This window comes from Octodon degus, unplaced genomic scaffold (genome assembly GCF_000260255.1).
Source record: "Octodon degus isolate 3935 unplaced genomic scaffold, OctDeg1.0 scaffold00197, whole genome shotgun sequence".
NCBI lineage: Eukaryota > Metazoa > Chordata > Mammalia > Rodentia > Octodontidae > Octodon > Octodon degus.
In genome coordinates, this window is record NW_004524773.1 from 1708957 (window position 1) to 1723648 (window position 14692).

A 14692-nucleotide genomic window follows, 5' to 3' on the forward strand; every position below is an offset into this window, starting at 1 on the left:
GGAATATCACTGGAAATAAAACTTCACTAAGTACCCAAGCCGTCTGATACTTCATTTTTCTTAGAGACTTCACTTAAAAGTCTGTCACTGCTCATTGTCAAGATTGTATACCAATAGACTATAGTCAGAGAACATTTTCAATGAGTTTGCTGTACTTTGATCATTTGCCAAAAAAACTACTGCAAATTATTGATAAGGGAATTTCTTTTACTTTATTCAGTTGAATTCTCTTGAAAATTAAAACCAGTGTTTCCACTCTCCTCAGTTAAAGTTCGACCGTGAAATACAGACCGAGTGACACACGTTTTCATTTTCCTCTTGGCCAAAGATTTCAATTTAGTTCTATTTTACAGTCAAACAGAAGGCTTGCAGTGGCCCTGCTAGGTCATAGCCGAGGATTAGTGATGGCCCTGGTGACGCAGGGTGAGGCCAGCCCGGTTGCCTTCGGTGCCAAATCACAGCATCCCTGGTCACGTTGCCTTCGCGGGACCAGGAGGCAAGGAGTGCTGTGCTCTGTGAAACGCTGGGTTGGGGATCCCCCAGGCCCAGAGCTGGTCCTCAGCACATCACTTGGCGGATGTTGCTAACTAAGATGAAGAACATTCTCAGGATAGCTCAGACGCTCCTTGGCCACAGCAGAGGTGTTTGTGACGTCAGCTTAACTCTTAATCATGGCTTAATTGCTTTCCCTTGTCTTCAGGAGCAACTATAGAAGGACAGACGTCTGGAAAAGATCTCCCAGGGCGTGTGGCAGTCCCTTCATCTGCAGCCATGGGACAAAATAGCTCCCCGGTGGCAGGCCATTCGGTCAGGATCCCGTACTTCCTAAAAGAAAGATGGTGAAATACGTCGTCTTCTGCAGGACATGCCAGGAGTTTCTGGTTGACGGTCAAATCCGTCATCTTGTGGCCCCACCCAACGCTGTTTTAATTCATTGATTTTTTACTTTCATGCTTTAAGGCATCAGCTTCTTCCATATCAAACAGAAAATAAGCTTCAACTGCTTCCTGGGACAGTGCTGAAGGTGCTTTTCTGGAAAACTCTAAAAGTGCACAGAGATCCCAACAAATAGCTGGTCCAGCAGAAGGTCAAGTAACAAAGCGCCTGGGTGATGCTGGGTCAGAGCTTCCTCCAACTTCCAGCCGTCTCTTGCTGATGACGTCTTGTCGCAGAATGTTCTCAAAGGGCTTGTCACGTTGTCAGGTACCAGTGTCAAAGATAACTTCTTGGCAAAAGCAAAGAATATAGTTCTGCTTCCCTTTCATTATCCTGATACAGAGTGAAGCAAGCTGGAATGCACCGAAACTACACATCTGGAAACACATCTTGGTCATCTTTTAAAATTCAATATACCAGCCTCGTGCCATGGATGAGCCTGTCATTCCAGCTACTCTGGAGGAGGAGGCTGGAGGATTGCTGGAGCTAAGTTCAGGGCTGGCCTGGCTGGGCAACGTCAGCAGACTCCTTCTAGAAACATTAACAGCTAACAAGCTGGGAGACAGCTCAGTGGCTTAAGCACCCACCTGGCAAGTGTAAGGGCCTGAGTTTGATTCTTGGTACAAAAAAAAGCAACAAACAAAAGCATGGGGTGGGGATGCAGCTCAGTAGAAGACTGTGTGTGGGTATTAAGCCTGGGTTTGACCCCTAGCACTACAAAAATGCCCCACAAAAACATTAAACTCATTGTATGTATTATACACATGAGGATCATATTTTGAGAGGCTGGGAGAACCCACCAGGTGTGCAGAGGCCCTGCCCCACTCCTGCCAGGTCTGCGGTACTCTCTGACAGCTGATGTTTGAGCCCCTGTGGGGGTGGAAGGGCCGGAGGCCCCCGCCCCCTTCTATGCAGGCCTGGTGACGTCCCTCATCCCCTTGACTCCTCCATCAAATGCTGCCTTGGTGTCTGCCCTGGAAGAAGAAACCCAGTGGAGATGACAGGCCTGGACCCTGCCTCAGGGCTCCCTTGGTCTCTAGGCAGTGCCAGGACAGGCTGCCTGGAGGAGCCACCCCAGGGGAGGGCAGATGGGGACCAGAAAACCCAGGGGCTCTGTTATGTCGCAGGTGCCTGTCTCACTCTGCCACATCTCTGTGCCTCTTCATAAAAGTTGTTATGTCCAAGAAATCAGCCCCTCCCTGGAAGAGTCCTGTGGCTCCAAAAGACGCAATAAGGCTTATGTACAGGGATGTCACTTTGTTCATGTCCAACAATCTACATTTACTCATTTAATCATATACAAAAATTACTTTTTTGTGTATTTATTTGTTCGTTTTTTGAGGCTGGGTCACACTTTGTAATTTAGGCTGGCCTCGAACTCACTGTGTGTGTATATCCCGAACTGGCTCTGAACTTGGAGTGATCCTCCTGCCTCAGCCTCCCAAGTGCTGGGATTACAGGCATGCCCCACGATGGGTAAAAAAAAAATCTACATTCATCCATGCACAAAAATCAACATTTATTCAAATACAGTCATGTCTGTAGAATAGCACTATACTTTCCAAACCCCGAATTCAATCCTGAACTTCTTGGGACTCCACTTCCTGTAGAACCATAAGCTGCCATCTCTCACACCCAGCAACAGAACCCTCCTTAAATGCGTGCCCTTGTCCATGTAGCCTTCCATAGAGAGTGGCAGCACTGGTGACGTTGTCCCAGGAATTCGTCACCCAAGTGATCCTAGCACTTGCGGGGAGCGTGCTGAGACAGGAGGCTCACTGCGAGTGGGAGGCCAGCCAGGGCTACAAAGTGAGTTTGAGACCATCCTGAACTGAACAGCAAAACCCTGTCATAAGAAAAATAAAACAAAATAAAATTATTACAATGAAACTAATAAAATTTCAAAAAACCTAAAAAAAAAAAAAGAAAAACAAAACAAAACAAAAAACCCTCCACACAAAAGGGCCAAACTGCAGGAGCAAAATCCAAAGAACGCTTTTTCACACAAGTGCATGAAGTGCATTCGTTACCCACACGCGGTACTGACTTACGGAGCTTTGTAGCACACATAAGCATGTCAGTTTGGCATCAGGTGTGCATGTTGTGTGCTGTGTCGACGTTGTGACTGGCCATTCGGCAGTAAGTCTTGAGTTGATCTGTTTACACAGGCATTTACTTCTTTTTTTTTTTTTTTTTTTTTTTTCTTGCAGAACTGGGGATTGAACTCAGGCCCTTGCGCTTGCCAGGGAAGCTCTTATTCCACTAAGCCATCTCCCCGGATCCCAGGCATTTACTCTTGGGCAAAGACACCTGCTGGGGTGTTTGCAAATACTTAACTGTAATTTTTTTTTTTTTTTTGTGTGTGTGTGTGTGTATGTGTGTGGTACGGGGGATTGAAATCAGGACCTTGCGCTTGCCAGGCAGGCATTTATGCCACTGAGCTATATCCCCAGCCCTTAACTGTAATGTACATTATTGTTTAAGTATTAATGTCAGTATTCACTGCTATATAATTATATATTAATATCATCATTTTATAATTCAATATGTCCTTCGTGTACTGCGGCATAGGCACGGAATGCTTCCGTCTGGCTGGGAATCTTCATGGGCTTGTTTTGGGGGTAGGCCCTCTATGAAGAGAACCCTAAAAACTCATGCTAGGCCTTGTTTTCCAATTCGGTCTTTTTTTTTTTTTTTTTTTCCAGTTAGATCTTATTTTGGGGAAAATGGGGAAGGATTGGTGCAAGCTTCCTGCCTCGGTGTCCCAAGTAGCTGGGGTTACACCACACCCAACACGAGGAGAATCTTATGATCTGCTGTTGGGCAAGGATATCAGAGCGTTTCTTTCAGGCAGAGATTAGGGTTTGTGTGACTTGCTGGGGGAGCCAGGAGCTGTGGCTGAAGACTGATCCCAGTGACTCATACGCAGCCGTGGAAGGCAGGCGTTGCCCCTGATGTGGGGAGAGGGGGCGCCTATGACCTGTGCTCCCGGGAGGGAAGCTGCAGCCCTGGGCCAAGAGGAAGGCCCACCAGTTAGCCCAAGGGCTCAGCATGTGCGAAGGCCCTGCTGCCACAGGACTCGGGGGCGAGGCTGAGGAGGAGGGCTGGGCGCATGGGCTTAGCTTGGATGGTGCTCTGCTCAGCACCATAAATAGAAAAAAAAAAAAAAGGAAGGGAAAAGGAATCACATGGTGACACTGGAAGTCAGAACAAAAGGCAGGACTTTTGTAACAACTGGTGCTGCAGCCTAGGTCGGCCTCGAACCTCAGCCTGCTGAGTGCTGGCATTGCAAGGACCCAGCACCAAGTTGGGCAGCCATTGAGAACCAAGTCAGGCTTCTGGGAGCACTTCCTGTCTCCCTTCTGAGGACAGCATGGGCTCTACCACCTCCACACTGAGGGCTGAGCCCCCACCACCAGCATCCTTGGGGTACAGATCACATCCAGACCTCAGCAGGGAGTGAGCCCCTGGGACACCCCCAGAAGAGGCATGGGGGTGGAGGTCAGACTCATCCCACAGGCTACGCACCTGCCCTGCCTGCCCTCCCGCCTGGCCCTGCAGCCAGGTGGCCTGGAGGGGCCTCCCTGGGTTCCCAGCCCCCAGCCCGTCCTCGGTAGCCCCTGGCAGACTGACCCTGTCTCAGCTTCTTCATTTGCCTTTTCTTCCTCAGTCCCTCATCACCTGTGGTGAGGCTCCCGCTGGGTCAAGAGCAAACATCATTGGCACACTGACTTCAAACTCCAGGGTGACAGCCCAGGCGGGGAGCCTGGGTGGTGGGGTCGCTCAGATTCACATTGTACAAAGGCCCTGAATCCAACACTCTAAGGTCTTGAAATCCAAACTGTCATGGCCTCATCAATGTCAGTAGTGCAGAATTTGTGACAGTCCTGCTTGTCCACCTCATACACAGACATGTAAGTCATGCTGTTCTGGGGCAGTGTCTCTGAGGCTGTCGCAGTCCTCTGCCATGGTCCTCTTGTCCATGTTGTGGAAGCGTCCCAAAAAGATGCATCGTGCTGGGTGCTCTGACTCAGAATGTCAAGCTTGGGGACAAAGGTCAGTCAGCTGCATTCACCATAGTAAAGTGTCGGACGTGGCCAGAAGCCACAGCGCTGTTCTTGGAGACACATGACATGCTCAGGAGTGGAAGGAACTTGCTTTTCACAGCAGACACCTGTACACTTTTGAGACATCAGCCACAGACATGGTGCTGTCATGGCTGACCCAGGTCAGGTGGCTCCTACTGGCAGTGAAGCTGAGCCCGTGGACCCAGCCATTAGTGCCACTGCCACCGAACTCTTGACATCAGCTAGCCAAAAGGCACCTTGCTGTCCCAGGACATCCTGGCTGGCTTTTCAGCCACTTCTTTAGCTTAGGCAGAAAACACCCTGCATTTGAAGTCACCTGATCTGCTGCCAGCCAGCCATCGGGCCACCCATCCCAGCTGAGGATGGAGCCGGGCAGCTCACCACCTGTTGTTTTCAGACTTGAAGTAACACACAGACCTGGGCTGTGCCCCACTTCCTGTAGCACATCTGCTGTCTTGCAGGGACGCTTCACAGAAGCGGCTGCACGGATCCCCCTCTGGATCACTAACTTTGTTTTTACAGTTTTTCTTTTTTGATACCAGAAATCAAACCCAGGGCCTCGCACTTGCCAGGCCAGCAATCGCTGTTGAGCTACATGCCTGGCCCCAGGGTCACCATCTTTCTGCCTCCAGACCTAAGCGCTGCAGTCAGCTCCGGAAGAGATGATCCGATCCTGAGCTCCTCAAGTGTGTGCGTGAGCTGTCACCCCACCGGCTCTCGCTCCTCCTATGGACGTGAATGTCGTACTTCTCAGGGCTAAGGGCAATCTGGGTACTGTCCCTGTTCCAGGCGCGACAGCTGAGGCTCTAGTGAGCACTGAGGCGAGGATGGATTCTTAGTGTTTTCAAAGGACAGGAAGCAGGGCAGTTGGCAGGGGCTTGTCGCAGACAATTTGAGGGCCTCTTGCAATCTTTTTATTTTTTATTTATTTATTTATTTATTTTTTGTATTTAGTACAGGGCCTCACTTTGTAGCTCAGACTCATAGTGATACTCCTGTTTCAGCCTCCCCAGTGCTGGGATTACAGGTATGAGCCACCATGCCCTGACTCAGTGTGCCCAGGGGCAGGACTGGCGAGGCATGTGGTGCCACGAATCAAACCCGGATCCTTGTGCTTGCCTGGGTGGGCATTTAGTCCCCTGAGCTATCTCCACAGCACTCCTTTTGCAATTTTACACAACCTCCTGCTTACTTTTCTGTTGGTGTGACAGCGACATAACTCAAACCCTTCCGTGTGGGTATCTTGGCAGCACTGAGCAGTCACAGCGTTGTGCAGTCCTCACCACTGTCTAGTTCCAGAATATTTTCCTCACCCAAAAATAAAACCTGAGCTGGGCATGGTAGCCCTTGCCTGTAACTCCAGCATTCTGGAGGCTGAGGCAGGAGGATCTTCACAAGTTCGAGGCCAGCCTAGACCACATAGGGAGACCTTGCCTCAAAAAAGGAAAAAAATTAAGATTCAATATTTTTAAGACGTCAAATCTTACTAAACTGATTTTCAAATGCAAGAAAATCCCAATTATAATTCCCAAAGATGCATGGCTGTGTGAGGGAAAATTGAAAACTGATTCTGAAGTTACCCGAATCTGGTTGTCAGCAGGCAGATGGCAGAGGAGGCCACCCCTGTGCTGTGTCACCGTGGCTATGCCGCTGGACACACGTGGGGACCCCTCTGAACTGTCTCAGCCCTTTCATGGTGACCCCTCAAATCAGAAGCCCGGAGGGCCCCTCCACAGGAGATGGAGTGAAGACGCACACCGGCTGACAGAAGCTCTGCTCTCCTGGCCCAGAGCCCGACTTCGCAGGGACCTGGCCTCTCCTGGGCCAGGGTCCAGCTCATGTCTCCCTGCCTGCTTCTGGGTGCCTCTGTCACAAGGTGTCTTCCGGCTGGGTGTGGTGGTGCATACTTGTAATCCCAACACTAGAGAGGCTGAGGCAGGAGGATGGCCACAAACTGCATAGTGAGACCCTGTCTCAAAAACAAACAAAAGTAACCGCTGGTGCTCGCTTCAGCAGCACATAGACTAAAAAAATGGGAATGATACAGAGAAGATTGGCATGGCCCCTGTGCAAGGATGACAGAATTAACCACTGTTCCAAAAGAGTTAAACACATCGTGTCTCGGTGGTTCATGCACGCCTGTGTCTCGGGAGGACAGCTCATCATAGGTGCACGAAGGAAGCAGCCTGGATGTCTCTGAACAGATGATTGGCTAAGGCAAATGTGGCTTATCCACACATGCTGGAATACTACTCAGCCACGAAGAAGGATAACCTTGAGGTACATGCAGGAAAACGAATGCACCTTGAGGCCCTGATGTGAAGTGAAAGGAATCAGACACGCCTGCTTAAATATTCCGTGGTTCCTCCTATGTGAGAATCCCAACATGTAAATAACTTAAAGAACAAAATGAATCATGGAGAGATGGATCTCTTGCAGATGGGAAGGAGAGTGAGAGACTTGGGAGTGGGGAGGGAGAATGGAGATGCCCTGTACTGCAAGCATGTACTGATACAACTTTTAAAAATAAAAATAAATGGCTCAGTAGAATAAGCGCTTGCCTGGCAAGTGTAAGAGCCTGAGTTCAACTCCCAGTTCCACCAAAAACATAAATTAATTAATTAAAATTAAAATCAACTGGGGGCTGGTGAGATGGCTCAGTGGTCTAAAGCACCTGCTTAGAACAAGCTAAGCTAAACAAAGGACAGGGACCGCGGTTCAATCCCCCAGCACCACATGCCAGCCAGCCCCGCCCCCTGGTGGGCTGAGCTGGCCACACACACACACACACACACACACACACACACACACACACACAATAAATAAATAAATAAATAAATAAATAAAATAAATAATAAAAAAAAATTTAAAAAAATAAAATAAAATCAACTGCTGACAGCTGGCCCTACCCCTGGGGTTCCCTGAGATGGCAATTGAGACTGGGCATGGTGGCACACACCAGTAATCCCAGTTCTTGGGAGGCTAAAATCACTGTAGACCTTGTACTAAATACATTAAAAAAAATAATAACTACTGACCATCCACACAGAAGGGGCAGTGGTTGGCCAGGGATGTAGCTCAGTGGCACAGCACCTGCCTGGAAAGTGTGTTGCCCGGAGTTCAATTCCCAGTGCAAAAAAAAAAAAAAGTACAGTGGTGACAGAGAGGAAGATTCTTTCTAAGGAAGACCTGTGGCAGGGCAGGACTCCAGGGCGCAAGGGTATGCTGGGAAGAGCAGGGGGTGGGCCAGCACAGGTCCAGGCAGGTCCAGGCAGGAGGCCTGGTACAGCTGGTACCGGAGGGAGGGAGGAAGCCCAGCACCCCTCTGCCTCCCCTTTGGTGGTGCCCAGAGGAGGCTGCCCTGCTGCCCTCCACTCTACCCAAGGGCACCTGGAAGGTGGGTAATGGACCCGCATCCTCAGCACTTGCCATTAACCCACTGTGGCTCACAGTGCCAGCACTGGAGAGGCTGAGGCAGGAGGATAACAAGTCTAAGGCCAGCCTGGGCTACATAGCAAGACCTTGTACCCCCAAACCAAAAAGAACAAAAAAGCTGTAGATTTGATGAAGCTGAATGAATGCTCTTAAGCTGGCTGGATATTTTTATTTTAAAATCTTTCATAAAGAAAGACTATGAATGGGGCTGGTGAGATGGCTCAGTGGTCTAAAGCACCTACTTAGAACAAGCTTAGCAAAGCACAGGGACCGCGGTTCAATCCCCCAGCACCACATGCCAGCCAGCCCCGCCCCCTGGTGGGCTGAGCTGGCCACACACACACACACACACACACACACATAAATTAAAAACAAAACAAAAAAAAAAAAAACAAAGACTATGAAAACTGGTTGGGGGTGTGGTCTGAAGGGGAAGGTCCATGAACATGCCTGGCACATGGACACAAAGAGACTGAGAACGCAGGACAGTCAAGAGACACCCTGGGGCTGCTGTAGTCCGCACATATTCCAGCAGGGTGGCAAGAAAGACAGGGAGACACTGAAGTTCCGGAGTCGCCAAGGCTGTGCTCAGCTTCCTGTCCCTTGCTAGAAGGACCCACAGAACCCACCACAGTCCCTGCCCACAGCCGAGGTGTGTGATGGTGAAGGATCCAGGTGAAAATCAGCTGAGGGAAAAGCAGTGTCAGGGCTGGGGAGATAGCTCAGTGGCATAAGCGCTTGCCTGGCAAGTGCAAGGTCCTGAGTTCAATCCCTGGTACAAAAAAAAAGCAGTGTCTATTCAGTTTCATGCACTGGCTTCCAGTCCCTTCCTGCCAGGGCCCATGAGGACAGCACTAACTTCTTCCAACAATTGTAGGTGACAACATGCTCAGAGGTTTGCTGGCTGGGGCAGCCTTGGTGTCCAGGGCCTTTGATGAAAGTGAGTGATGGGGCCGGGGAGATGGCTCAGTGGAATAAGCACTTCCCTGGCAAGCTCAAGGGCCTGAGTTCAATCCCCGGTTCTGAAAAAAAGAAAGAAAAAAGAAACAGAAAAGAAAGAAAGTGAGTGATAAAGATGAAGTCGGCCACCATGTGGGCTTCTCTGGGGCTGAGCCGTCCCAACGTGGCCCCAGCTCCCCATGGTTAGAATAACTCTTTGGTACGGCTGGAGGCCTCAGACCCTCTAAGGAGGCCAGGCATTCCTGGGACTTAAAGATTACCTCCCAGGAGCCAAGGACAAAAGCCAGAGCTTGGATTGGGTAAGGTAAGAAAAGAAAACTTCCAAGGACTGAAGAGAAGAGCAGCACAGAGAGAAGAGAGAAGAGTATAACAAGTAAGGGAGAGAAGCCGGCGAGATAGCTCAGCGGTCTAAAGTGCTTGCTTAGGCAAGCTTTGGCAAGCGCAGGGACCGAGGTTTGAACCCCAGCACCACATGCCTTGCCAGCCCCGTCCCCAGGGTGGGCTGAGCTGGCCACACACACACACACACACACACAGTAAGGGAGAAGACGTAACTCACTCAGGCCCATCTTGGTGCAGTGGAAGTGACAATATGGAGCTCCTCTGCTATCACAATAATGAAACCAGGCCTTCACACCTCGAGGAACGGGATTCTGAATGAGTCGTTGGAGGCCTAGGTACTATCAGCCATCAGTCATGAAGGTGGGAAAAGATATTTCACATATATAAGAATTCAAAGGGGCCGGGGAGATGGCTCAGTGGAATAAGCACTTCCCTGGCAAGTGCAAGGGCCTGAGTTCAATCCCTGGTTCTGCAAAAAAAAAAAAAAAAAAAAAAAAAAATTCAACACTTACCTACTTAACAAATTTTCTGTGAAAGGTATTTAGAAATTATTGTGGTCAGGTTTTACAAGGAACTGCATTTAACACAAGGCACATAATTTATAGGATTATTTTATAATATTCACCCAAAGAGTCAAATGCAAAAGAGCGCAGGAGATCTGTAAACACACTAGAGACCCGAAGAATCCAGCGGAGGGCCTGGATTCCCGGGTCAGGCCCTGCACGAGTCCGGCTGGAGGCCTAGTGCTCAGGACAGTGTCTCATGCGAGTCTGTGACAAGGATCTGCCCTGGGAGGGCCCAGAGGTCAGCGGTGGAAACCAGAAAGTCTATGCCAGCGGGATGAAGTATCTGTGCCAGCAGGCGGAGGGGTCTGCACTGGAGCCAGAAAGCAACACTCGAGGTAAGGACCAGAGCTCCCCCGAAAGAGCCTTAGCCATCCTCAGCGACAGGGAGGTCACAAGCTCCCTTGTGACAAGAACACCTGAGTTCACATCAGGAAAGCCAGCGTGACAAGCTTCTCCCGGAGAACCAGCAGCGCACCCTCTTCCTCTCCAGCTCTCCTTTGATGCTGTAGACAGTGGCCCTCAGGGGGGCCTTCCGCCCCCACCCAGAACCATGCTGACTTGGTCCAGCTGGGTGTTACAAGTGGCCCATCAGTTAATCTGCCAGCGATGTACACTAGCAAAACTAACGTGAAATTCAACAGAGAGGAGGAGCAGCGTGAAGACCTTGTGGGAGGACAGTCCTGAAGCAGCCCGGAGCAGAGCCAGTGAGTGCATCCAGGCCTGGGCGACGATTTAACAAGCTTGACAGGAGCCAAATGCTGACTGACCTTGGTCCTTGCAGAAGCGAGGCATCTGGGGGTCATAGTGTGGCAGTTTGAGAAACACACTCAGGAAAAGCTAAAAGATCTATGTGGGACAATCAAGCCTGAAATGTAAGGAAACAAAATGGCGATCTGACAAGCAGCAGTGTTTAGGCTTGCTGTTGAATTTATACCGTTGGTTTAATGAAATGAAAGTATAACTTCATGACAGAGCCACAGTGACTATCATCTACATAACCTTAATAATACACAAGCTGGGGGCCAGGGAGACAGCTTAGCGGCCTGAGCCCCTGCCTGGTAAGCGCTAGGTCTTGAGTTGGATCCCTGCTACCAAAAAAAAAAAAAAAGAAGAGCTTAGTAATACACAAGCTCAGAGGGCCGGGGAGATGGCTCAGCAGAATAAGTGCTTCCCTGGCAAGCGCAAGGGTCTGAGTTCAATCCCTGGTTAAAAAACAAAAAAACAAAAAAACACAAGCTCTCCCAGTGCTTGGGAGGCTGAAAACAGGAGGATCCCTAGAGTGTGACCTGCATAGTGAGATCCTGTAGTCCTTGTACCAAATGCATTAGAAAAAGCACATGCTCTCTATTTTCACCTTCAGACTCACCCTATGTCTAAAATGTCTGAAGCCTAGGTTCAGTCCCTGTGTCCCCAGCACTGCCACCTGAGGGTATAGTTCAGAAGGGTTTTTTTTTTTTTTTTTTTTTTTTTTTTGGCTGGCTCAGGATGCCTTCAGGGCAGGTCTGGTATGGCTTGAGGATCTGGGGATCAAACCACAGCATCCTGCTTACTTTGTTCAAGAAGTCACTTAAACAACTGAGCTAATGGGCAGGCCCCCCGAAAAGCTCAGGGGTGTGTGTGTGTGTGTGTGTGTGTGTGTGTGTGTGTGTGTATGTGTGTGTGCGCCACCTGAGGGTATAGATCAGACACACCATGGCTGAGAAAGTGAACTAGGGTAATAGAGTAGAAGAGAGGGGAGGGCAGTTAATGCACTTTCAGGACCAGGTGTCAGGAAAGTGAGCTGTGGACACAGTTAGAATGACAAAGGTATACCAATATATAGCAAATAATTTTAAAAATTGGGAGGCTGAGAGAAGGACATAGATAAATTCCCTATGTGTCACGGGGTGGGCAGTAATGAAAAATCAAGTCGCAGGGTTTTGATTTGGTTTGGTTTGGTGTTTCTGAGACAGAGGCCTGATACACAGTCCAGGCTGAACTTGAATTCTGACTGGCTGTCAACTCACAATCCTCCTGTCTCAGCCTCCCAAGTGCCAATATAGGCACGTACCACCATGCACAGCTTAGTCACAGAGTTTTTAAAAATGTGTTGTATCAGGCAAGTCTCATGCCGCAATCTATAGTCCCAGTGACTGGGGAGGCTGAGGTAGGAGGATTGGTTGAGCCCAGGAATTCAAGACCAGCCTGGGCAATATAGCAAGATCTTCAGATGAATAAATTAAAAAAAAAAATCCAGGAAAGATAAAAAGGAGTTAACCTTAATTAAGGAGCAGGACTAAAGTGGAGGAAAGAAACTGGATTTCTGTCTTTGTCTTTATTTTTGTTTTGAGACAGTGTGCAGTTCCGACTGGCCTTGGACTTTCGGGAATCCTCCTGCCTCAGCCTCCCAAATTCTGGGATTATAGGTGTGAGCCACCAGGCCTGGCTTGTCTTTGAATATACTCCCTTCTGTTAAGTCTAAATAATTCTCCCCAAGTGCGTTTGTTATTCTTCTAGCCAAAAAAATAAGAAAAGGCAATTATTGGAGAGAATCCTCCTGGCTGCTGAGGGTGGGTGAAGAGATGAAAGGTGAGGTCTAGAGATTGAGGTCATAGGGGGCTGAGGTTGGCATGTGACACAGGCCATCGTCGTGTGGCAAGTGCTGCAAAGGCCACTGGGTTGCGACGAGCAGTCCCTGCTCCATGCGGAGCGGGTCACCTGGGCGGGTGCACGGGTGGGTCGTGGGTGGAGCGAGGCACCAGTCATCCACTGGCCCAGCCCTTGAGCTGCGGGGCCTCCTCATAACCTCCCTTTTCCCGAAGTGGCTCCTAGTCCGAGGTCCCCTCTACCACCCGGGCAGCGTTGTTCATTCCCAGGTGCTCACTAGACTCTTTTGGACGCTTTTAATAAAAGACAGCCTTGGGCCACCCAGGCTAGATAACCAGGCCTTCCGGCTGCAGTCAGGGAGCGTGGGGCGGGCCGCGCGGGCGCCCCTGACACGGACCGACCTCCTCTTCCCGCAGTGTACCACTGGGCGGAGATGAGTGCAAAGATGCGCATCATGGGCTTCAGCGCGGAAGCCGTGAAACCGCTCAACGAGGCGGCGGCCGCCGAGCTGGGTGCGGAGCTGCTGGGCGAAGCCATCATCTTTGTCACCGCCTGCAGCTGCTTGATGCTGGAGTACTGGCGCCAGCAGTCGCAGCGGCGCCGCAAAAAGGAGCAGCGGCGCCTGTCGTGGGACGCGCTGCAGGACGAGGTGGAGCAGCTGGCGCTGGAGCTCGAGGCGCTGCAAGCGCAGGTGCGCGCGGCGGCTCCACAGGCCTCGCTGGAGGAGCTGCGTGCCGAGCTGCGGGAGGTGCGCGCCCGGCTCTGCAACGACGAGGACCCACCGCCGGCCCCCCAGGAGTAGAGCCTTCCCAGCCGGCCAGGGGGCCCCCGCCTGGTCTCTTCGGTGATGGGCATTAGTCTGGCAGTATGTCATCCCCCCCTGCACCTTCCTCCTGGTGCCCCTCCCACCCGTGGAACAGGCTAACAGGCTCCTCCCCCTGCATTGCCCTGTGTGGGCTCCACCTGTTTGCCAGGGGGAGTCAGAGGAGGAAGCAAAACTGGGTTCTGCACTTAAAGGAGGCACCTTGAGGTGCCTGAGGTGGGGACCCTTCCTCTGGGAGAACATCCGGTCCCTCCTCCATTGGTATGGACCATGACAAGAAAATTCATAAAGTTCCAGAGGTCTTCCTGACCCTGTCACCTACCTCACTCATGGGGGAAAAGGGATCTTACACTCGGTTGGCTCCGTGTCACTCTGTGCCTGCTGCCCTTAGATTGTCATGGTGTCTCAACCACCATCCTCCTGTCCAAGTGACGGTCCACTGAGTCCTGCTCCCTTTAGACTCGGGCACAACCCACTGGCTGGCCCTCCCTACCCCTCCTGTCCAGCACTGCCCTCAGGGAAGGGAAGCTGGTCCTGTCAGGGGCTAAGGCGCAAGGCTCAGTCTCAGTCCCACTTATCCCAGAGCCCAACCTACTCCTGCCACCCCTCCAGTAGCCTAAAGACCCCCGTTCTCTAGTACGAGCCACTGTCCTAGTCCCCATCCTCTATCCAAACCATTCCAGAGTACTCAGAGCGTCTCCTCCCTGTCTTGGGTGGCAGACACACCCATGCATCCTCACTGAGGCCTCTTCCAGAGGGGCCATAGGCCTTTGCCCTGTCCAAGTGGAACCCCCTGGCCAACCTGCCCCTGTGCCTGCCAACCCAGTGGGCCAGAGCACAGGCTTATGAGCCCTGTGACTTCCCAATTTTTTTCCTTTTTTGGTGCCAGGAATCAAATTCAGGACCTTGCTCTTGCCAGGCAGCCACGTCCGCCAGTAAGCTATATCCCTGCCCAA

The 14692-nt window shown here is 50.8% G+C and overlaps 1 protein-coding gene and 1 non-coding gene across 2 annotated transcripts in view; both read left to right on the forward strand.

Annotated features, from left to right (window-relative positions):
* Positions 1 to 14559, forward strand: part of Opa3 (OPA3, outer mitochondrial membrane lipid metabolism regulator) — a 41485-nt gene extending 26926 nt beyond the window's left edge. The window contains exon 2 of the mRNA XM_023704604.1: positions 13330 to 14559. Coding sequence (XP_023560372.1) covers positions 13330 to 13715 — 386 coding nt within the window. The 3' untranslated portion in view covers positions 13716 to 14559. The remainder of the gene's footprint in view (positions 1 to 13329) is intronic.
* Positions 7025 to 7133, forward strand: LOC111813549. The gene has a single exon (XR_002818776.1). It is a non-coding gene; the product is annotated as a U6 spliceosomal RNA (small nuclear RNA).
* Positions 14560 to 14692: the final 133 nt, after the last annotated feature.